The sequence below is a fragment of the Cannabis sativa genome, chromosome 5 (genome assembly GCF_029168945.1).
Source record: "Cannabis sativa cultivar Pink pepper isolate KNU-18-1 chromosome 5, ASM2916894v1, whole genome shotgun sequence".
Classification (NCBI taxonomy): domain Eukaryota; kingdom Viridiplantae; phylum Streptophyta; class Magnoliopsida; order Rosales; family Cannabaceae; genus Cannabis; species Cannabis sativa.
This window is the reverse complement of record NC_083605.1, coordinates 66,289,969-66,314,211: the sequence shown is the minus strand read 5'-3', so window position 1 is coordinate 66,314,211 and position 24,243 is coordinate 66,289,969. Positions and strand designations below refer to the sequence as shown.

The following is a 24,243-nucleotide window of genomic DNA, read 5'->3' as shown; positions in this document are numbered from 1 at the left end:
CCATTGGGAAGAGGAAGTACTCCCCCTCCTCTAGTATTCCCAATCTCCTTCATCTTAATGTTGGCCTCCGAATCTTATAAGTCACTGGCAGAAACTAATTTTGTTGGTATTCTACTATTAAGAGCAATGGACCCTGCCTTTGTCTTCTACTCCAATTGGTTTGTACTCTGTTGCTCGGACAATCCTGCTGCTCACCAGTAATCTGTTCAGTATTAGTAAGAGATTGAAAGCATTTACTAAATTCATGCTCTCTTGAATACCTTTGTCTTTCATCTTCCACACTTTTTTCACAACTGGAATAAAACCAACTGCATCTGCAGTAACCTTAGCTTGCTTGTTCCTACCATCTTCTTTAATGACCCATTCATGCTTCTTATTTCCTTTTTTTTCCTACATTCTTTTGTTTCATGTCCTAAACCAGAACAATGAGCACAAACTGTAGGCTTCCATTCACAAGAAACTAGAGCAGGGGTATCAATACCATTTTCATCCTCAAACTATATTTTCTCAGGTAAATGTTATTGTAGTGAGACTTTGATCAAGACTCGGGGGAAACTCAATTTTTCCCTTTCCTTAGTGAATGAGTCCACCATTAAAGGATCTCCAACCTGACCTATTATCTTAAACACTGACTTCCCCCCCCCCCCCCAATATTTCAGCTCTAGGTCATCCAAGTGAGCCCATGTAGGAACTGATCTAACATCCCCTTTCCTAAAATTAGTGTTTGGATCCCAATCTTGCATTATAATAGGCCTTTTATTGAAGAAAATGAAACCACAATTCAGTATCTCATCATGAGATTCAATAGATTCAAACCTAATTATGAAAATTCCATAGGCCAACAATCTCACTTTGTCTACCTTATCCCCACAAATCTTCCTAGCAAAACCATCTAAAATGGATAGGGGAGGATTAGCTCCCAAAACATAGCAGACAATGGAAGGTGTCCAATAAGAAACCTCATCTTATATGTCCTGAAAGCAAACCTTTACCATTGACCTCTGTACGTTCTTTCTTAAATGAGCTAGCAAGGTTCTTCTTAACGATATCAAATCTAAGTATTGCAGGAATAGATTTAGAATTACCTTCCAACACTCTGTCCTCACATTGCTGTGTAGATTGCAAGAAGTTTCCAATCTTATCGCAAGGCTCCTCCTGCATCGATCGAGTCACAGTGACTTTGTTCTCAAAAATAGCTCTTTCAGCATCTTCAATACTTTTTTCATCCTCAGAAAACTGTATGGGATCAACCACTAACACTTCATCCATATGGATTTCATTTTGTGCACATTTGAAGTTAAATCAGGCCCTTGATTCTTTCTCTTCTTTGTCTTAGGTTTCAGTCTTCCTTGAGTCTTGGACCTTGTTTTTTCCATAGCACCAGCTCACAAGTTGCAAGCTGAGAGAGAGAGAGAGAGAGAGAGAGAGAGAGAGAGAGAGAGAGAGAGAGAGAGAGAGAGAGAGAGAGAGAGAGAGAGAGAGAGAGAGAGAGAGAGAGAGAAGACTTGTTAATTATTTTGTGATTAAACTATTGGTCCCAATAATGGGAAGGACATGTGTTACCACTTGATTCAATACTGGAAAGGCCACATGAGATAATTCATGTGCACTCGATGAGTAGGATGACCGGATGGATTGCCAGTGACCATGGTCAAGGACTCCTATCACTTCAGCAGGTAAAAAGCTCAACTTAAGGACTGGATGAGAATCCCAATCCCAAGGCCATCTTGAAAGATACTAAAAGTTAAGATGCACAAACTCGATCCTTGACGAGAAAGCTCTCAAAGCCTCTCTTAGACGATATAGCAACAATTAGGTGTGCCTCACATGACAGCAAGAAAATAGGGAAATCACTGACATTGTAGCTTGTTCCTTCCGTACTAACGGCAATCCGAGTTCTCCATCAAGCAGAATAAATATTGGGATTTACACACCCATTACTCAAATATACACCTTTCTTATGCGTTCATAGGCGACTAAAAAATCACCGTCACATTCACAGAATAGACAAGTCAGGTCAATACCACCTACCATCGATATTGGATTATCTTGTATGAAAAAAGAAAAAAAAATCTAGCAACCTATTAGTGAGAAAATGATACATATATTTGTTGAAATTTGCTACTCCAACCCGTTACAGCTCTTCCTATAAATAGAGTCATTTCTTCATTGTAAAGGGATCCAAACATTTTTCATTGAGAAAAATTTATTTCAAAATCCTTGGACTCCATTATTATAGCTCATAATACCCTAATACAATGATTTGTGGACTAAAGATATTGTATAGCCCCTACCACATTAAATTGTGTTCTTTTTGCTAATTTATTCTCTTTAATCTTTATAATAACATTTTAATTTAGTTATCAATTTTCTTTTTGAGAAAAAATGGAAATATCCATTAATAGGTAAATCGAACAAATTCAATTACATGAAAATATAGCTCATAGAGAAAAAATACGAAAAATAGGCAGAACAAACTATTTACAATATCATGGAAGAAAACCCTAGGAACAACCTCAACTAAGAAACCAATTAATAAGCCACCAATAGTCAAACATCAAAGAAGTGTGAAGTATACTAGGCTTCCAAACTAAATAAACATCTGACAGAATCTACTTATCAATGACTATCAGCCAATGATCTTCCAATAAAAATTGTGACATAACAACCAAATTATTTAAATCTTAAATAACACGACCAACTATGTTGTGATGCTTAGTTATAAAAGATTGGAGTACATAACAGATGGTCAATAAAGATATGGAGATCCCTCAGATCTAACAACCAATGAGAGAGACAAAGGTATGTCCTTGCTAAAATGATTTGGAATCATCAATGATGATGAGACACCCATAAACCAATAGGAGACAACACTTGCATCTTACTCCAGACCAATATCATCCTTACTACTCTTGTAGGGCAGTGAAAACATACCATTATTATAAAAATAAAATAAACAAGAAATAACAATATGAAATCTAAAAAAAGAAAACCAAAAGAGAAAACCAATTATAACAATCTACTATTCAAGTTCAAACTCTTAAGGATCCCACCATACCTTGAAGCCCCCACACACCAAATCTAACAAGCCACAAAGAGACCCTTATGAACCCAAGGCCATACACAACCTCACACTCCTCCCATGCTTCGAAAACAAAACACAAACTCCTTACTTGCAAGAATCAAGAACCAGCCCAACCCAAAATGGCCAAACCTCCTCCTTTACTAGATCTGGATCGATCACCACCACCCCATAGCCCATGAGGTTGAAAAATACACAACGACTACTGAGAAAATAGAGATAGACTAGGAGAATAAAGAGAGAATTGAGATTGATGTGAACCATCTACTCACCCCCAACATACTAAATAAGAAATCCGACCAGAACCACATGTAAGCCTGTAGAGGGTCAACACAGGAGATAAGAATGCAGGCTAGGTTTTCTGAGGAAAATCCTAACAGATCGAGAGAGAAATTTTTTTAAAAGATATTAAAAGATACTAGTTATAAAAAATCTTAGTCAAATATTATGATTAATTATATAAAAAATTAGAAGAAATAAATTAATTTAATTAATTAAATTATGCAATATAAATGTATTTTCAAAATTAATTATTAATTTATATATAATAAGTAGCTCCTTTTAGGAATATATACATATTTGACTATAAATGCAAGAGAAAAAAGATGTTTCACTTCCTCTTTGTCAAGACCACAAATTAAGCAGTTTGGGGATGTTGCAATCCCAATCCTATGCAACTAGCCTATCACAAGTTTTCAATTTGTATTGTCTTGCCAACCACAGGATAAAATTGTGCTTGAGAATACTTATATTACTCCTCACTAATTTCGACCATAGAAGATGAGAAGAGGAGTTTACAAAAGTTAATTTTTATACATTGTAGAAATGATGTAGGAAATAAGCCTTTTAGTTATTTTAAGATGTGGCAAGACTATAATGATTATGAAAATATGGTTAAAGATGCTTGGCAAGGTGTTGTTAAAGGGATACATATATTCTGAGTTGTTCTAAGTTGAAAAGTGTTAAAGCAGTTGAAAACACTACAAGAATTATGGGCAATACCAACGCCACTATTACCAACGCCTAAAAGTCCTCATTAAAAATGAAGGTATCAATAACGACATTTTAATGTCGTTGGGAAAGCAATTCAATTATTTTTTTTTTAAAAAAAATATTTATTAAAAACGAATCTTTTTTTCAATAACGACAATGTCGTTATTGAAAAACTATTCAATAACGACATTGTCGTTGGGAATGTGGGAGAGGTTTTTGAAAAGAAGCCGTTGAATTAGGCGGCAATTTTCCCCCAAAACTGTCCCCAACGACATACCCCAACGACTATGTCGTTGGTGGCAGACTAACACGTTGCAGTGTCAGTCTGCCACCAACGACATAGTCGTTGGGGGCATGTCGTTGGGGACAACACAGTATAAAAAAAAAATTGCACCTGAAACCCTCATTTCATCAGCCTCTCTTCCCCTAATCAGCTAAAACCCTCATTCCTCTTCCCCTAATCAGTCAGCCTCTCCGTCCATCGTCAGCTGCCCGTCGTCACCGGTCGTCGTCGTCGACTGGAGTGGAGCCGGTCGTTGTCGTCGTCGTCACCACAACCTTCGACTGGAGTGGTATTTTCTTTAAATTATTTTTAGTTTAGAAAGATTGAAAATATTTGTATAAAGAGAAGTTGTGTGATTATATTTGTGTTTGTGGTGTTTGTTTTTTTGTAATTTGTTTGTTTGGCTGAGTGTCTGTGTGGTGGCATTGGCTGCTAGATCTGCAACTGGAAACGCCATAAAACATCATTATAATTATATATATATTTATATGATTATATATCTCTTCTTCTTTTATTAATTTATTCATACCATATTTTATATTATAATACAATAATAATCCATATTTTTAGTTTAAATATATATTATATGATAAAGAAAAAAAGAAAAATAATCTATGTCATTTACGGTTTTTTTACAAAAAAAAATAAATATATTATGTTTTTTAATTTTTTTTAACAGATTATGTTATTTTTTTATTTATTATTGTGAAGTTGTGATTATAATAAATTTTATGTGTTTGTTTGTGAATGTGGTGGCAGTCCGGCCACCTCCCTCTGCCTGAAGCCACGCGCGTCAGCCCAGCACCGTTCGTCAGAACACCTCCGGCAGCCATTTTTGAGGTATACTCCATTTTAAATATGTATAGTTTATTTTATATTTATATATGTGTTTATATGTTTATATATAATTTTATTGTGTAAATATTTGTATAATGTGTTATGTAATTTAAAATGGCTGCCAATATTCTTTGTTTTTAATCAATAATGTTTTTAATGTCCTATTTGTAATAATGTCTTTAATCAATAAAAATTCTCTCTTTTATATAATATAAGTATGTGAAAAGAAATATGTAATTTAATTTTGTTCCCAATGTTTATTCTATTTCTGCTATTGTATTTATTTTTAATTTTTCTAAAAATTATCTTAGTTTGTATTAAGGTTCAATATTCTTTGTTTATGTTTAACTTTTTTTTTTTTTGAGATATATGTATGTATTTTTAACAATGTATGTATTTCGTTGTTATAAGTGATTGTAACTTTTTTTTTCTTTTTAATATTTATGTGAATAATCTGAATTTTTTTTTTAGATAATATTCCGAAAAAAGTATGTGTGTTTATATGTGTTTTTTTTTTTTTTGTTATTTTTTGTATTGTAATAAATTTTTGATTTATTTTGAAAATTAGTAATATTTAAAAATTTGTAATGTATTTAAAAGTTGTTGAGATTGTATAAATTAGGTTATTAAATTTTTGGGTATAGTTTAAAGTATAAATGCTATTCTGCCCAAATTTTAACAAAATTTTGAGATAATAAAAAAAAATTAGGTTAACTTAATAAATTTTAATAAATTAGTAATTTTTTTATAAAAAAATATTAAAGTGATATTTAGAAAGAAAAATTATAAGTTAATAATTATTCATAAAAATTAATGAAATTAATGTTAAAATTAAGTAATTTAAGTAAATAAAATTTGTATTTTGTTTAAAAAATAATAATAAATAATTAAGAGCATGTTTGGCATGCATACTAAAAAACAGTTTTTTGTGTTTTAAAACAAAAAACTATTTTTAAAAACAAGGTACATGTTTGGCCAAAAATTTTAAAATCAATTTTTTGAAAACAGAGTTAAAAAAAACAAAAATTATAAAAACACCCCTAACTTGTTTTTAGAAAACAATTTTTTGTTTTTTGTTTTTATTTTCTATTTTTCTCTTTCAAAAGAAGATGCAGAGAACATTGAGCGGCTACCTATTGGGCGGCTAGGGTTTCGGCTGCTACAGAGAAGATTGAGCCAGGTTCGTATGTCTTCCTTCCTTGCATTCTTTGCTTTTCATTGTTTTTCTTTCTCCCATGAATCTGAACTGTTGTTAGGGTTTGATTTATTTGATAGAGCTTCGTTCGGTATTGCTTCGACATAGACGGTCTCAAGCTCTTAAACGATTATACAACAACTCTGGTCTAAATTTTACTTCAAAACAACTCTCTTTTCTTATGATTTTCCTTAGTAACTTTTTTAATCGTTTCTTTCTTCTTTGACAGGTGCTTTGAGAATTCCTTATATATTATTGACCAATGGTGAGTTGTTTGACTAAACAGATTAACTGTTGAGTTGAATCCTAGTGCTGGAAATGATTTGATTGTTTGCTTGTATTTTATTATGTAATCTGGATTGGTGTAAGTCTTGTTGAATTTTCTTCAACAGGAGGTGGTTTTAGTGAATCAAAGAGAGCTCTTGAGTTAAGTAAACTCTTGGGTGTTCATATTTCACCTTCACAGTTACTCTAAATTTGATAATGTTGGTTGACCCTTTTGCTTTTACTTTTTCTTTTTCCAATTTTAGATCTTTGTTGACTACTTGGTCAATAGTGATTTCTCAATAATGAGTATATTTTTCATCATTGAACTCCAAAGGGGTGAATTATGTCTCTTCAAATTACATCAGAAGCTTGTTCATTTAGCAAGTTTTTTACCTATGCTGGTTTGATGAATTATTGAGTGTTAGTATTTTTCTGGGTTGTTTTGATCATATTTTTTTTTTAGTATTTGTGGGGACATTTCAGGTGGGAGGTGTTATAGCTTTTAAGATCCTAAGAAAGCAAATTTACTTTCAAGATTTGTAGCAGTAGTTTTTCCCCATCTTTGATTTTCCTTTTGCTTTTTCTCAATAAAGAGGTAGAGTGAAAGCATTTTTTGTTTTTAAACTATTAAAAACCATAACAAAAACAAAATGTGAAATGAATCTAAGTGGAGAAGTTTGAAGGGTAGGTTTGCAGGTGTACCTCTAAGTCTAACCATATATTTTATTTGTGAATACTTTGATTAACCATGCATTTGGCTTTGTTGATCTTCTGTTTACCAGAATTGGCATGATTCAAGATGCATTTGAGAAGGGTCTAATCGCACCAAAAAAGGTTAGCATAATAATTTTCCATGTATTGTATTAAGTGGTTTCTCTTGGTTCATAGATTTCTTACCAATGACGTATTTTTTTTTTAAATTAATTCAGTTACTTTTACATGTTACGGTTTGATGTTAAAAAGTTATTTGATGCAATTATGATAATCTAGTTATAGAAAAAATAAAAGGGTCATTTAATTTTGTGCTAGATTTGAAATATGGCCAGTGAAAGTGTAGAGATTGATGATGCTTGTTTATGGGGATCAACTATAGAAAAGATTTTTATAGATATTATGGTTGATGAAGTGAATAAAGGGAATATGAAAAATGGTCAATTTAGCTCAAATTTATGGAAGAAAATTCTTGAGGACTTGCAATGCAAAAGTAAGCGGAATTACTCAATGAAACAAGTTAAGCAAAAGTTTAATAGGTTACGTACTAAGTATCGCGAATTTAATGAGCTACGAAAACACACCGGATTTGGATGGGATGGTCCAACACAAACTGTGGTTGCTCCAGATGAAATATGGGAGAATTATTTGAGGGTAAGAATTAATTTAGTCAATTTTTTATTTAGAAATTAGTCTTAAATAAAGTTGATAAAAATAGTTTTTTTTTTTATTATAGGCACACCCAAAGGCGGCAATCTATCGCAAGAAAGGATGTGATCATTATGTATTGTTGGAACTAATTTTTAGTAAGTCTACTGCTAGTGGTAAATTCCATCGGTCTGCTGCTTTAGGTCCACCAAACACCGATGATGAAAAAGAAATTGAAAATGACTCTGAGCGCATAGGCCTGAATGACATTGATGATAGTGCTAGTTTTATGGGCACTCGGCTTGTTGATGAAGTTTTTAGAAGTGAAGCAAAAACTTCTGTAACAAGTACAGAGCGAAAAGCTAAAAGACAAAGATCAGAACAAATGAGTGCTGCAATTGCTGCTTGGACGGAAGTAGCTAAAGTAAGAGTTGAGACAACTTTAGCTAAAGCTGAAAAAAATAAAAATGCAATTGAAGGGGGAAGTGGAAATGATGAATTTTCTGTCACAAAATGTATGCAAGTACTTGAAGGAATAGAGGGAGTTAGTGATGATGTCTACATGAAAGCTGTGGAGAAGTTGCAGAATTCTGTTTGGAGAGAGACCTTTATTAATATGTCTACTCTTAGAAGGAGAGCTTGGCTAGATAGATTAGTTTAATAATTCATAATAGGATATTTGATAATGGAGTTGAGTTCGTTCTAGTTTTATGTGTGATTGATATTATTTCAATATGTTATACTAAGATAATCTAGTAAAGACTTTGTTATAATTTTCATATATAAGTTTTTCTTCGTTTTTCTAAGTAATTATGTATGTCAATATAATTTTTGCAGGACCAATCAAATGGATGACTCTAGCTCATCTTCTTCTTCAGATAGCGATTTTGATGACTTCACAGATTTCTTAATGTTTTACTTTTTAAATGATTACAATGAGACATTTAATGAAAAAGTGCCTCAAAGAACATCTGTGTTAAGTGGTGAAGATTTTGTCAAAGAGTTATTAGGTGGTCACGAGAGAACATGTTATGAATTATTGCGGATGGATAAAAATGTATTTAATGAATTGTGTACTTGTCTAAAACAGAAAAATTACATTAAAGACACGCGAGAGATTAAAGTTGAAGAGGCAATGGCTATCTTTCTTATAATTGTTGGGCAAAATATGGGCATGAGATTTGTAGCTGACCGATTTCAACATTCACTTGAAACTATTGATAGGCACTTCCATTCAACATTGAAGGCAATATGTAAATTAGGGAAGGATATCATTCGCCCAACTCAAACTCCTCTTCCTTCACGTATTATCAATTCCTCAAAATATTATCCATGGTTTCAGGTAATTCACTAAATTCATTATAATATACCTTCACATTTTCTTATATTATTTGTGTATAAATATTTATCGGTAATTAATAGTTTTGTATTATCAGAATTGTATTGGTGCAATTGATGGAACTCATGTGAGTGCATGTGTCCCTCAAGATAAGCAAGTCAGCTATAGAGGTCGGAAAGGTGTAGTAACACAAAATGTCTTGTGTGCTTGTAATTTTGACATGTTTTTTACTTTTGTATCTGCCGGTTGGGAAGGTACCGCAAATGATTCCAGGATATTTATAGATGCAATTACAAAACCAGAATATAAATTTCCATTGCCCAAAGAAGGTATTGAAAGCCTAATATGGATTTTTTTTTTATGTGATGATGCATATACTAATTATTCTTTTTGGCATATTAGGTGAATATTACGTTGTGGATTCTGGATTCCCATGTACAAAAGGTTTTCTTCCACCATATCGTGGCGAAAGATATCACTTGCAAGAATATAATAATGGAGGTAATCGACCACGTGGTAAGAAGGAACTGTTCAATTATAGGCATTCTTCATTAAGGAATGTGATTGAACGATGTTTTGGTGTGTTGAAAGCACGTTTTCCTATACTGAAGATGATGCCACGTTACAAATTGAGTCGACAAACTTTGATAGTTATTGCTTGTTGCACTCTTCATAATTTTATTCGTCAACGAACACATCATGATCATATGTTTAGAGAATGGGAAGAAAAAGAATTTGAGGAAGAAGACAACACAGAAAGAGCTAGCACCAGTGTATCAAGATCTGAAGTGAATTTATCAGATGAATCTGCTGCAGCTATGGCACGCAGTCGGGATCGTATTGCTCAAGCTATGTGGAGTGCTTATACAAACAGGAATTAGTTTACTATATTTCAATATGGGAGAATATTTTAGTATTAAAATTATCGTTTTAGACATATTGTACTTAATGATAATTTTAGATTAATTATTATTTTTTTTTAAAAAAAAAAAATTAAAACTATATAGATGTTATTTTTTTTTTTTGGAAGGAGATGTTTATTTTTTTAATTATATAAAATTGAATAATAAAAAAATATTTTAGGATGCTATAATAAAAAAAAATAGAAAAAAAAACTAATAAAATTAAAATTAAAAAATTGTTTTCAAAAAACAAATTATTTTACATCATCCAAACATGTTTTTTGTTTTTTGTTTTTGGAAAACTGTTTTTAAAAACATTAGCCAAACAACTCCACTTTTTAAAAACTACAAAAAACTGTTTTTATTTTTTGTTTTGAGAACATAATTTTAAAAACAAAAACACAAAACATTGCCAAACATGCACTAAATATTTAATATCTAATTTTTATTAGTTGAGAATAGATAATTAATAATTGAATAAGTAATGAATTTGATATTGAAAAAATTCTTACAATAAAAAATATTAATAAATAATTATTTTAATAAAAAAATATAATATTTTATTAAATAAAAATAATTTAAATAAAAGAATTTCGGTAAAATTTTGAGATAATAAAATTTTTGTTATTTTAATAATTTATAATAAGTTAATAGTGTCTTATAAAACTAGTACCAAGTTATTTTTTAAATGGACAATTATTTAAATTAAAATTTATTTAACAAAATTAGTGAAATAAATCCTAAAATTAAGTAATTGAATTTAAAAGATTTTTTTGTATATTTATAAAAAATAATAATAAATAATTAAATAATTATAAAGAACTTTAATTAGTTGAATATAAATAATTAATAATTGAATAAGTGATAATTTTATAATTAATAAATCCTTGTAATAAAAAAAATTAACAAATAATTTGATAAATACTATAATATTTAATGTAAGTATAGTTTAATATAAAAGTTAAAAAAAGTTTCATAAAATGACATAAGATTAGCCTTAGTTCAACTACACAGTCAAAATTACCAAATTCGTGTGACAGTAGTCAATTTGATTATAATGTAGTCAACGTAATTTTTTTGGTAGATGGCAATCGATAAGACTTGGGTGACCATGAGAAATCGTAAGGATCCAGCTTACTGGGAAGGTCTCCAAGTCTTTATGGAACTTGCGTCTAAACACAAGGATTGTGACGGAAGAATTTTCTGTCCTTGTGTTAAATGCAAGAATACTAGATTGCATCCTTTGAATACTGTGGAGGCACACATCTTTACAAAGGGTTTCGAGAGCAGCTATGAGAGGTGGATTTACCATGGGGAGCCAGATGAACCTGTCGAGGCTAATATCAATGTCGATGCGGATGAGATGGCTGGTGTCATTGAAGATTTCTTCCCTCCTATAGATGACGACGAAAGAGCTGGTGATGATGAAATGCAGAGGGGTCAGTATTATGATGACATGTTTGAGGAGATTGAGGCACAGTTGTATCCTGGTTGCGATTGGATATCCTCCCTCAACTTTATAGCAAAGTTGATGCACTTGAAAAATTTGGGAAAAATACCAAATTATATCTTTGATGAATTGTTGAAGTTGTTGAAGTTTGCATTTCCGAAGGAGAATAAAATTCCTGCAACACACTATGAGGCGAAGAAGAAATTAGGAAAATTAGGATTAGGGTACGAATCAATCCACGTGTGCGTGAACAATTGTTGTTTGTTTCACAATGAGCATGCCTCGAAAGATTTTTGCCCGGTGTGCGGGACCAGTAGATGGATTAATGAGGAGACAAGCGGAAAAAAAAGTAGCGCATAAAGTGATGCGCTACTTTCCGCTGACTCCTCGATTGAAAAGATTATACAGTTCAAGACATACACCCAAAGAGATGGTATGGCATCGTACTGGTCGTGTGAGAGAAAATGGTGTTATGCGTCATCCTGTTGATTCTGCCGCGTGGAAAGACTTTGACTCCAGACATCCTGATTTTGCAAGAGATCCTCGGAATGTTCGCCTAGGCTTAGCTGCTGATGGATTTAATCCTTTTGGCAACATGAGCCTCTCGTATAGTATGTGGCCTGTAGTGTTGGTGAATTACAATTTGCCACCTTGGATGTGTATGAAGGATAACAATTTCATGTTGAGTCTCCTTATTCCCGGACCGAAGTCACCTGGTAAGGACATGGATGTCTTTTTAAGGCCATTGGTGGACGAGCTGAACGCATTGTGGACTCAGGGTGTTGAAACAAGAGATGCTACAACCAACTCAATGTTCAACATGCGCGCAGCTCTTCTTTGGACAATTAATGATTTTCCTACCCGTAGTAGCTTGTCCGGATGGAGTGGACAGGGATATAAAGCCTGTCCTACATGCAACGAGGATACTACTTCTATTCGAGTGATTGGTAAGACATCTTATGTTGGTCATAGACGTTTCTTGCCATCCAATCATCGTATGAGAAAAGACCGTGAATTTGATGGAAATGTTGAGAAGAGACCTCCGCCAAGACGATTTACTTGTTCTGAAATATTAGAACAAGTGAATGCTCTATCTGAACGTGCTCCGGGGAAACGAAAAAGAGGCGACACTGAAAATAACTGGAGGAAAAAAAGTATTTTTTGTGAACTTGAGTATTGGAGTGCAAATGAGTTGAAACACAACATCGATGTTATGCATGTTGAGAAGAATGTTTGTGATAGTATCCTTGGCACTCTCTTGGATAATGACAAGTCTAAAGACACCACTAATGCAAGACAAGATTTGAAAAATATGAGAATTCGTCAATCCTTATGGATTTTCGAAGATGCTCGTAAAAGATTGCTAAAACCACATGCCCCTTATGTGTTAACTGCTAATGATAAGCAATTGTTTTGTAAATTTTTGAAGGACGTTAAATTGCCAGATGGATTTTGTTCGAACTTGAAGAAGAAAGTAACTAATGACAATATTGTTGGATTGAAATCCCATGATTGTCATGTCATAATGCAAAGGTTACTTCCAGTTTGTATTGGCAAGTTTTTGTCGAAGGAAGTATCAAACACCATTATAGAATTGTGCAATTTTTTCAGAATTTTATGTTCAAGGACATTGAACGTAAAAGACATGGAGAAGGCCCAGGGAGACCTTATTCACATTTTGTGCAAAATGGAGAGAATTTATCCTCCAGCGTTTTTTGATATCATGATACATTTGGTGATCCATTTACCCGAGGAAGCCATATTGGGCGGGCCAGTTTTTATGAGGTGGATGTACCCTTTTGAGAGGTATATGAAAAAGTTGAAAAATTATGTTAGGAACAAAGCAAGGCCGGAAGGATCTATTGCTGAAGGATACGTTATAGATGAGGCTTTGACATTTTGTTCCATGTACTTCAAAGGTGTGCATACAAAATTCAACTGTCCTGAGCGCAATGAAGATGCTCCTAGTGTATCTCGCTATTTAACAGTGTATAAATCTCAATGTCGTCCACTCGGTAAGCAAACAATAACAACTCTCGATGAGAAGACTCGCAAAAGAGCTGAGTGGTACATATTGCAGAATTCTAGCGAGATCGACCCTTATATGACGTAAGTTAATCAAAATTATTACATAATGCTTAATGAATAATTTATATTATTCTATCTAGCTAAATTTGTAATAATTTTTTTTCTTTTAATAGAGAGCACCTTGAAATAATCTCACAGAGGGACCCGAATGGCAACCATAATCTTTTACACAAAAAAGAATTTCCTTCATGGTTTCATAAGAAGGTGTGCAAGTATTCCTTTTCGTACTATTTACTTAATCTAAATTATCAACTCTCTCAAATCTTGATTGTTATGCGTGTTTTTTCAGATTTTTGATTTGTATAAGCTCGGGTCTTTAGAACACAGTGATGAATTGCTAGCTTTAGCAGCTGGCTCTGATCTCGTTGTGTATTCATATCCGGCATGTATAGTGAATGGAGTTCGATTTGTTGTACACAGTCGAGATAAAGACCGTAATACTCAAAATAGTTGGGTGTCCGTTGTAGGGACAGAAGGTTTTGACTATTTTGGGGAACTTCAAGAAATATTGCATTTGTCCTTTAGTGGTGCATATTCAGTTGTATTATTTCGGTGTAAGTGGTTCAACACAGATCCGAGAAAGAAAAAAATCATTATCGAAAATAATATCACTAGCATAAATGTTAGTGGTGTATGGTACAAAGATGATCCATACATTCCTGCTAGTCAAGCTAAGCAAGTTTTCTTTGTGGATGATCTAGTTAGAGGTCGTAATTGGAGAGTTGTTCATAATGTCCATCACCGCCAAGTTTGGGAAAATATTTTGGATGCTTCTAATGAGACAGATGATGTTGATGTTGTACATGACACAAACTCATCAAATTTTACACTATCAGTGGATTTGGGGGAGTTAAATGTCCAACGGACTAATGATTCTCCAACAATTGTAGATGTCCCTCAAAGTTCTGAGATGGTTGCAAATGTTGATGATAGTAGGGATGATGAAGATGAAGAAATTGCAGAAGACCTGGAGGATGATTTGCTTATTGATCATCTTGAAGATGAAATTGAAGAAGCCCCCGCAACAAATTTGCATTTCATTAGTGATGATGATTGTGAATAATGGATTTTAGTACTGTTTGTATTGATGAGTAGTTATATTTTTTTAATCCTTTTGTCTAAACAAATTATTGTAAAAGAACAAATTTAAGAGTTAATGAGTTGTTCGTATTCTCTTAAGTAAGGACTCATATGATTTTATTATTCTATTTTTAGCATAAAATGTCAGCAGATGTTGCTAACTATCATGGTGGAGATGGTGGCGGGGATGACCCATTAGATCCTACTAGGGTACCGACTGCGTGCGAGGCTTCAGGTATTTTTGTTATTTTTCTATCTAAGTGTTTAATTTTTTAATTCAACTATTCACACATATACATTTTTGATGGCAACATAGGTGGTGACGCGAGAAAAGGCCGTGGGAGGAATGTTTTAGTAAAGTTAGAAGAGAGAAGAAAAAACTCTACTGGCCCGTTGCCATTAGAAGTTGACAGTGTCTCGAACAAAATAGTAGGCTTGGAGAGTAAAACTTTTCCTCGATTGGTAGGGCGAGAGGTTGCACTGCATGTGCCTGGACATCATCCAAGTTGGGCAAATGTCCCAGAGCAGTACAAACACCTCATCTTAACCAAGCTTCGGGTAAATAATTATTAATTTATCTACACTAATAAATGTGATTATTACCATGTTATTTTAATTTATTTTTGTCATATGCAGCATTATTACCAGTTGGACAGTCATCCAAAGTTAGTAGCTATTTCGATAGCTGAGATGGCCGAGAAGTACAAAACACGAAAGAATATTAGATTGCAACACTTCAGAGAATATTACAAAAACCCAGAAGACTTTGAAAATGCAGTGAAGAACCCTCCTAATGAACTTAATGAAGACCAATGGCGACTAATATGTGAATTGTTCACAACTCCTGATTTCATTCAACGGTCGAAGCAAAACTCTATCAATCGACTAAAGATGAAATTCTCTTCAACAACAGGGTCGGTAACTATGGCTGAGATTCTTCGTCAAAAAGTAAGTTAATATATTAAATTTCTATTTTACAAAGTTTACTTTATATATAATTTTCTAACAAGTTATATTTATCAGCAAGGAAAGGGTTACATTGAGACTTGGAAAGAATGTCATACTAAGAAAGACACCAACACCTTCATCAATGAGGCTGCCAAAAATAAATATGTAAGATATATAAAATAATAACTTTTAAATATTTTCAAATAATTGTAACTTTGCTTGATTTCTAACTTATTTTGTATTATAGGAAGAGATGTTGACAACTCGAAATAGTGCTCCTGAATCTTCACAAGTTTCAGAACTTGAGATTCTTCAGAAAACACTTGGAGAGAGGCGTGGCCATCAACGAGGAGCGGGTCGCAAGTTGAAAGGCCAATCATCAGGACGACGCTCACAACCTGCAACTGCTGATCAACCGGACTTACGGGAAACAGTTGTTGAGTTACAGAAACAAATACAGACGTTGACTCAACAAATGTCACGTGAACTGTTGGAATTTATTTTACCAGGATCTTAGATCTACTCACAAGTATGTTTATTAACATCCTAAATATGAACTTTCTAAAACGATAAAATAAACACATATAAAGTTTAAGAAACCTTACATTGGGTGCAGCGGAATAATATGACTCCTTCCGTTCAGATATCTAGCCCTTGATTCCTTTCTGTAGCAGAGCATTATCAATATCTGAACCTGGATCTCTTTCTCTGAATCCTTGATGCTGAATCTCCTTTGCTGATGATCTTTCTTCACGATCTTCCTCACTATGATTGAGGTATCACTTGATGTGTGTGGGCACTACTCTAATCACTAAGAGAGGTTCGAAATATTGAGGAAGAAAAGAGAGAGAGAGTGGCGGCTAGAGAAGAGAGTGGAGGCTCAGGTTTTTCTGATTCAGAAAGTGTGTTTTTCCTGAAGCCTTCACTATCTATTTATAGCATTCCTCTAGGGTTTGATTTGAATTATATGGCATTAAAATAATGAAAAAAAATCATTTAAAAAAGCTACAAAGGTGGCCGACCATACACTTAATGGATTGGGCCTTGGGCTTTGCAATTTTGCAATTTTAACACCTTTTGTATCTGATTTTCTCAAAAATGCCAATTTCCTAATTCAATCATTTAAATGCCAATTCTAACTATTTAATAACTATAAATAATTATTAAATAATATTGTCATTTATCATATTTATTAATTGAACCATACAAAGTATCATAATTAACAAATATGCCCCTATAAACTCTTTCTTTACAATTTCGCCCTTACTTAGTGAAAATTTCACAAATAGACATAGTCTAACTTGTGAATTATAATTGATTAATCAAAACCAATTACATGAGTCTTACAAGCAATATTATCTCAACTAGTGGGGGGACCATGGGTCTATATAACCGAGCTTCCAATAAGTAGATCAAGAATTTAGCACTAAAATTCACTAACTTATTAATTCTTCGTTGAATCCACGCATAGAACTTAGAATTGCACTCTCAGTATATAGAATGCTCTATATGTTCCACCATATAGACACATCATTAGTTATCCATTGTTATAATCCTAATGTGATCAATGATCCTCTATATGAATGATCTACACTTGTAAAGGGATTAAGTTACCGTTACACCCTACAATGTATTTATTCCTTAAAACACTTGACCCCGTATAAATGATATTTCAGCTAATGTGAAATGAGTACTCCACCATTTATGTTCGTTTGGTCAAGCTCGAAGGAGATCATCCTTTGCTTACTATTCGCCAGATAGAAGCTATAGATTCCATGTTTATGATAGCGCTCCCACTCAATTGCACTACCGTGTTCCCAAAATGTACGTATCACCCTGACCTAAAAGTAGGCTTAACTAACAAATCAAAGAACACGAATAGCCTTTCAAGATTGAGCCTAATCATATCAGGATTAAGATCATTTGATCTAGGATCAACTAGGCGATATTGACTTGAATAGATATTACGGTAAGTTTAATAAATCTAAGTCAAAGTTCAATATCGGTCCCTTCCGATGCATACTCCATGCATCCAACCTGAGCTTTACTTTAACCAATGCTCTGGAAAGAACATAGTATTTCTCCAAATACAAGTAAACTCTTGTTGTAGATTATCATATCAGTAAAACCCTATGTCTGATAAATCTAGGAAACTTTATTCACATAGTCATGTTTACTTTCCAATGTGTTGACGACACAATAAACAGGATCAAGTATGTGAAAAGGGTTTCAGATGAATTTATACATTATGTACATATAATCATGAAATAAATCATGTGAACCATGCAACATTAAATGTTATTTCTGATCTATATTAATAAGTAAATCTGATTATATTGAAATGAGTTTTATTTAGGGCATAAAACCCAACATGAACGTCGGGAACCAATGGATGTTGAGATGAATGATGCAGCTCCAACCCAACCCATACGTCCTCAACCGTCTCGCTCTCAAATGGGTTTTAACCCAATGGGTTTTCAGCAGCCGCATCAGACTCCTACTTCGTTACAGCAACTGCTACAACAGCCTCTGCTACAACAGCCTCTTGTTCCTTCGCCTGGAATGTTAAGTCCTGAGCAATTTCACAGTCAAATGTACCAGTCATACTTGCAGTTTGTGTTTCAGTCGCCAAACAATTCGCAAGTATTGTTGAATATGATGACGCAGTCGCCTCAAACGTCTCATGTGTCAGAGCCTCGGATGTCACAAATGTCACAGATGCCGCAAAATGTTCAAATGTCGACACAAGGGCAGCAATATCAGAACACATCGCAGACGATGCCGACACAACCATGGGAGCAGACATCTCATATGATGCCGACACATCTAGGACAACAGACTTCTCAGATGATGCCGACACAACAAGGGCAGCAGACATCTCAAATGATGCCGACACTACATTGGCAGCAGACATCTCACATGATGACCAGCTCGCAGATGCCGCCATACTACCCACAGATGCCGGATGTTCCTGGGTCGGATGTTCCTCGAGATGCTAGTGATGAGGACGATGCTACTACAAACTTCTTTTAGAATATCTATTTTAATTTTACGAACTATCGGTCTAATATGTTTGTTAATATTTTATGAACACTAATTTATATTTAGGTAGGCAGTACTATAATGTTTATGACTTACTCTTATTGTAATATTAGTGACTCTAAATATTTTCTTTTAGTTAAATGATTTTATATCTTAATTAATTCAATAATTTTATATATTAATTAATTAAATAATTAAAAAAAATTAAAATTAAAATTAATAATTTTAAAATAATAATATATATAAATAATTAATTACAAATAATTTAATATAATTTTTTTTTCGTAGAAGATCTTCAATAACGACATTGTCGTCATTAATAATAATATCAATAACGACAATGTCGTTGTTGATGCACTCAGATGTAAAAAAAAAAATAAATAAATAAATATTATTCCCAACGACATTGTCGTTGTTGATAATTTTTATTCCCAACGACTTAAAAAGTCGTTGTTAATAATCGTTTTTCCCAACGAAGTATTCCCAACGACTTTTTACCAACGAAATGTCCTCATTGATGCGCAATACTGACGAAAACAGGGGTTTTTACCAACGAAATTTGTCCTCAGTAATGCTCATTTTTCTTGTAGTGAAATGATACTACAAAAAAAAAATGTTACTTTTAATGACAACTTTTTAGTCACAATATAAAGTTTTTGTGATTAAATGTCACTTTTCCTCACAATAAAAAGTTACTTGTGACTAAAATATAGTATTCAGATACAAGTTGTCACTAATTTATTTAAAGTCACAATAAGTATTGTGATTAAAAATATATTTTATCACAATAATTATTGTGATTAAAAATATATTTTATCACAACAAATTTTGAGTTTTGTAATTTATACCTTTAGCTATGGACTTTTTAATCACAACATAGGAATGGTAATTTATAGTCAATTTTTTTTTTACTTTTAGTTACAAATTTTATTGTGACTAAAAGTAAAATTTTTGTAATGTGATGAGCAAAGAAGTAGGGGCTGTAAAGGGAAATTAATATTGCTGACAAAGTTGAACACCATCTTATTGAGATTCAAAAACTTTTAGCTATGGATCCGAATGATCAGTAGCTCTTGACAGAGGAAAATGCAGCTCAGGCTCTTATGCTTATCATCAAAAATGATATGTTGAGTTTTTGAAGCAAAAGGCAAACCTAAATTAACTACTCTACTAATTTCAGCCAGAATAGATCATACGAAGAGGAGTTTATAACAGAGTTTTTTATACACGGTAGAAAAATGATGTAGCGATTACTTAATTAATAATTGTCTTTTATATTAAAAGAATATGTATACACATATACAAATTAATTTAATATATAAAAAACATTCACTACAAAAAATGTTATTTTCAGTGACAACTTTTTAGTCACAACATAATTTTTTTGGGATTAAATGTGACTTTTAGTCACAACAAAATGTTAGACATAGTATTTAGATACAAATTGTCACTAATTTAGTTTTAGTCACAACAAGTATTGTTACTAAATATACATTTAGTCACAACAAATCGTAACTTTTGTGACTATTACCCTTAACCACGGACCTTTTAGTCACAGCATAAAAAATAATAATTTAAAAATATTAGTCATAATTTTTTCACTTTTAGTCACAAGTATTTTTTTTGTAGTGATTAATATTGTGTAATAATTATTTAAAATTGATATTTATAAGTATTTTTAGTACTTTTAGAAGATGATAATGATTTTAATCATTGTTATAGGATTGGTATATGTCATTGTTCCATGCGCATAATATATATTAGTTTTCACATGTACAGCAACAACTTAGCTATACATTTATACTTTTAATTAATTGGAATAACTATGAGTTTTTTTACACTTGACTATTGTGTACACGATTTGATATGCATATGTATCGTGCTGTTTGATCATAAAGTACGTCCATTAACTAGTCAATATATTTTCATTATCTTCCAAAAAAAAAAGAAAAACAGAATACTGTTAATTAGCCAATTAGACTAAATTATAGTAATTTGGGAATAAATTAATTTGGGAATAATAATTTCCATGTATACTTGTATGTAACAATAATATATAAATATATATAAAATAATGATCGAAGTTCTTTCAAAAAAAATATATAATGGAAGAAGTAGTATAGAAGAGAATTTAGATGAATAGTTACACTTACCAATAAAAACAACTCCAACCATAAATCAGAATAATTTATTCATAAATCTTGTGTTATCATGGCATGAGAGATGAGCCAATAACCAATAAAATAAAATAGAATTAAAGATACAGGAAATTAAACAGAAAAAGAAATATCAAAGATAAACAGAAATGAAATCCAAACAATTTTAAGGACATTGGAAGCCGGACGGAACGCGCTTGCCACAGTTGTTGAGAATCAAGCTCAGTGAAATCGGAACATTAAGGTTGAGTCCCAAAACGTTAGCTTTAAGGGCAGTGCAAAGGCACACAGCAGCATCGAGATCAACTAAACCTCCTATGAGTGTACAACAAGGGGTCTTGGGTGGGGTCCCAACAACAAGGTTCACCAAGTCATTTAACAAATTCGCACACACTCCTAACTTAAGGGTGTCCAAAGGACAGTATTTGGGCTTATAGTTAGGATTAGGGACAGCAGGTGATGGATTTTTGTGGTGGTGTTTGTGGGGTGGTGGTGGGCATGGTACATAAGTGGAGCTAACCATGGTGAAAAACACCAAGTTTAGGGCTACAAGAAGAGAAGTGGACACTTGTGCCCTAGAAGCCATGTAGGGATCTTAGTAAAATGCTCAAACAAATGTACTTAAGGATTCAAAAGAGAGAAAAATATGTATAGCTCTTTATGAAATGGTTTGTTTGATTGATGAAAAATATTGGAAGTGATTTTTGCTTTTATAGATACCAATTCCTGTTTTAGAGTGGAATCAAATAATTAGATGGTACATGAATATTGGTTAAAACTATTATTAATGGGCATGTGAGATGTATGTTTTGATACAGGCAATAATAATACCCAGTACCAACCTGGCATATCAACTTGGAGCAATGATAATTAAGTTTTGGAGTTTTGTGTGGTTTGATTGATTGTCAAATTTTGTGGTGCTTAATTTCTCTTGATCATTTCAAGTTGATTATTTGTCTAATAAAACATGAATTTTGGGTACTTTTCTAGTACTTTAGTAATTAATTATTAGTTATGGCTTTTACAATATGAGATTAATCTATATATATATTGGCTTGTGGTTTTGTCAAATTTGTGGGCTAAAGCTACTAGCTAGGGTTTTTATTATTTTAATTTATATAACTAGTTGTTTCACAGTATTATTCGATATTTTCAAATATTAATTATTCGGTGTCAAATTTTTCCATAATTAAGAAATTAAAAATTGACGTTGAAGCGATGAGGATGAAAAGACAAAATTACAAATATCTTTCGATCCATGAGTAACTAGATGGTCATCATTTCATACAATTGCTCATAAATTTCATACCATTTAAGTGGATCACCTTGGCATATATATATATATATATATATAAATATTATATAATCTTCTTGCTTGTTAAGGAAGATGTTAATTAGACGATTTAGATATATAAGTATACCTCTTGTTTCGGTGCGCATATACATGTAATATATATATAGCTAATTTATTCACATAATATGATATTCTGTTCAAAACCCTTATATGTGATCCGTGAGCTCTTCAGTTTCAGAGATTTCAATGCAAAAATTGTTAGCCATATATATTAATATACATATAACTTGACCATAACAACAGACAAATAATATAATATAATATTTCATAGATAAAGTTTTGAGTGGCCGGCCGGTCAGAACAATAATGTATATATGTATATTTTTTTTTTATTTAATATATATAAATTTAAATATATTTCATGATATATATGGTAAATTGAAGAAGTGGACTTTTAACTATATATTATATAAATATTAAAAGTTATGTACTCCGATAGAAGCATTATCTTGAGCTAGTCCATTACTACGAAATCGGTTGGGAGATCTGTGGTGCAGACCAATCGTGCGATGACACGCAGCTCTGGAAGCTTTTCCTTGGAATTCATTTACATTCATAAGAAGTCTATAAGATAGTTTCTGTTGAATATATATATATTTTTAACTAATTAATTATCATAAGATTTCACTTATAAAAATGTGCTAGGGCACCAATAATAACAATGCTAATTCATAAATATATATATATATTAATAAAATACCAACCCATGCAAGGTTGGTAAATTAACCATGGTATGATCTTATGTATCATTGAAGCGGTTTCGTCGGTGAGCACAGAAGAAACTGCGTCGTACGAAGAACGTGCCTTTATTACTACTAGGGTTAGTATTTTCTTCTTATATTCTCTCTCTCTCTCTCTCTCTCTCTATATATATATATATATATATTTATTGAGTGAATGATTAATTCCACTTCACGAAGCAAACATGTGAACCTTAGTTTTTCCTTTTTTTTTTTTAATTAAAATAATAAATAAAAATAAAATAAAATCCTAGTTTGGCAGCTGAATGTGAATGTAATGGTAAACTCTTCAATGATCCTTTATCCGTTTTCCCTTGCCCTAAAAATGATTTTAAATTATCGTCAATATCTGCTGTATATTTCTTAAAAGATTCACTCGCCCATTAATTTACAACCCATCTATAATATCTATGTATATAAAAATGTTTAAGTATATATGCACAGGAATATATAGCGGTAGTAGTGGAGTGACAGTCTTATTTGTATCTTTTTTCCTTCATCTTTTGAAGAAGGACCATTTTATATTGTTTGGGCAGAGCTATATAGAAACTTTTCTTTTCTTTTCTTTTCTTTTTTACTAATAACATTCTATAAAATTATTATGATTGCATTATTCTCAGATAAGTGACTAGTTATTAGTCATACATAGTAGACCAGACCAACAGTCATGCACACCATACAAGTTGTTTCATAAATGTTTTTAATTTGTCATAACTTGCTAAATGTGATAAATTAATCAAAGAAGGTAGAAAAATAATGTTTCTTGAACTTACTCTCTTTTGCTCTACTAATCTATGTCTCACCAACTGATGTAGAGACAGCAGCAACCTTCCAGCTAAGCCAAATTTTAACCTCACAACACACTCGAAAAAAAGGTGAATGACAATCTCTATCCCTTCCACAAAGAAGACACGAACAATCTTACACCAAATTAAGGTAATTCAACCTATTCTTAGTCTTACTGCAAAAAAATCTTACTTTTAGTCACAAAAAAAATTGTGACTAAAAGTGAAAAAATTGTAACTAATTATAAATCACTATTCTTATTTGTGACTAAAAGGTCCGTGACTAAATGTATTAGTTACAAAAATTACAATTTGTGGTAACTAAATGTATTTTTAGTCACAA

The 24,243-nt window shown here is 32.4% G+C and overlaps 3 protein-coding genes across 4 annotated transcripts; 2 read left to right on the top strand and 1 right to left on the bottom strand.

Moving 5' to 3' along the window:
- The first annotated feature begins 7,147 nt into the window (after window positions 1–7,147).
- Window positions 7,148–10,357, top strand: LOC115713680 (protein ALP1-like). Of its 2 annotated transcripts, XM_061115852.1 has the most exons (5): window positions 7,151–7,491; window positions 7,687–8,022; window positions 8,105–9,358; window positions 9,453–9,684; window positions 9,758–10,357. In XM_061115852.1, exons 3-5 carry the CDS (start codon window positions 8,864–8,866, stop codon window positions 10,234–10,236), a joined length of 1,206 nt encoding a protein of 401 aa, XP_060971835.1. In that variant the 5' UTR covers window positions 7,151–7,491; window positions 7,687–8,022; window positions 8,105–8,863; the 3' UTR covers window positions 10,237–10,357. The 2 variants fall into 2 exon arrangements, with proteins under 2 accessions (XP_060971836.1, XP_060971835.1); XM_061115853.1 differs by lacking the exon at window positions 7,687–8,022 and having other exon boundaries at window positions 7,148–7,491; window positions 8,854–9,358.
- Window positions 7,696–8,677, top strand: LOC115715166 (uncharacterized protein At2g29880-like). Its single transcript, XM_030643987.2, has 2 exons — window positions 7,696–8,022; window positions 8,105–8,677. The coding sequence occupies exons 1-2, from the start codon at window positions 7,696–7,698 to the stop codon at window positions 8,675–8,677; spliced, it is 900 nt and encodes a 299-aa protein (XP_030499847.2).
- Window positions 10,358–20,980: 10,623 nt separating the features above from the next.
- LOC115716302 (14 kDa proline-rich protein DC2.15) lies at window positions 20,981–21,720 on the bottom strand. The gene has a single exon (XM_030645063.2). The coding sequence runs from the start codon at window positions 21,605–21,607 to the stop codon at window positions 21,188–21,190; it is 420 nt and encodes a 139-aa protein (XP_030500923.1). The 5' UTR covers window positions 21,608–21,720; the 3' UTR covers window positions 20,981–21,187.
- Between the last annotated feature and the right edge of the window lie 2,523 nt (window positions 21,721–24,243).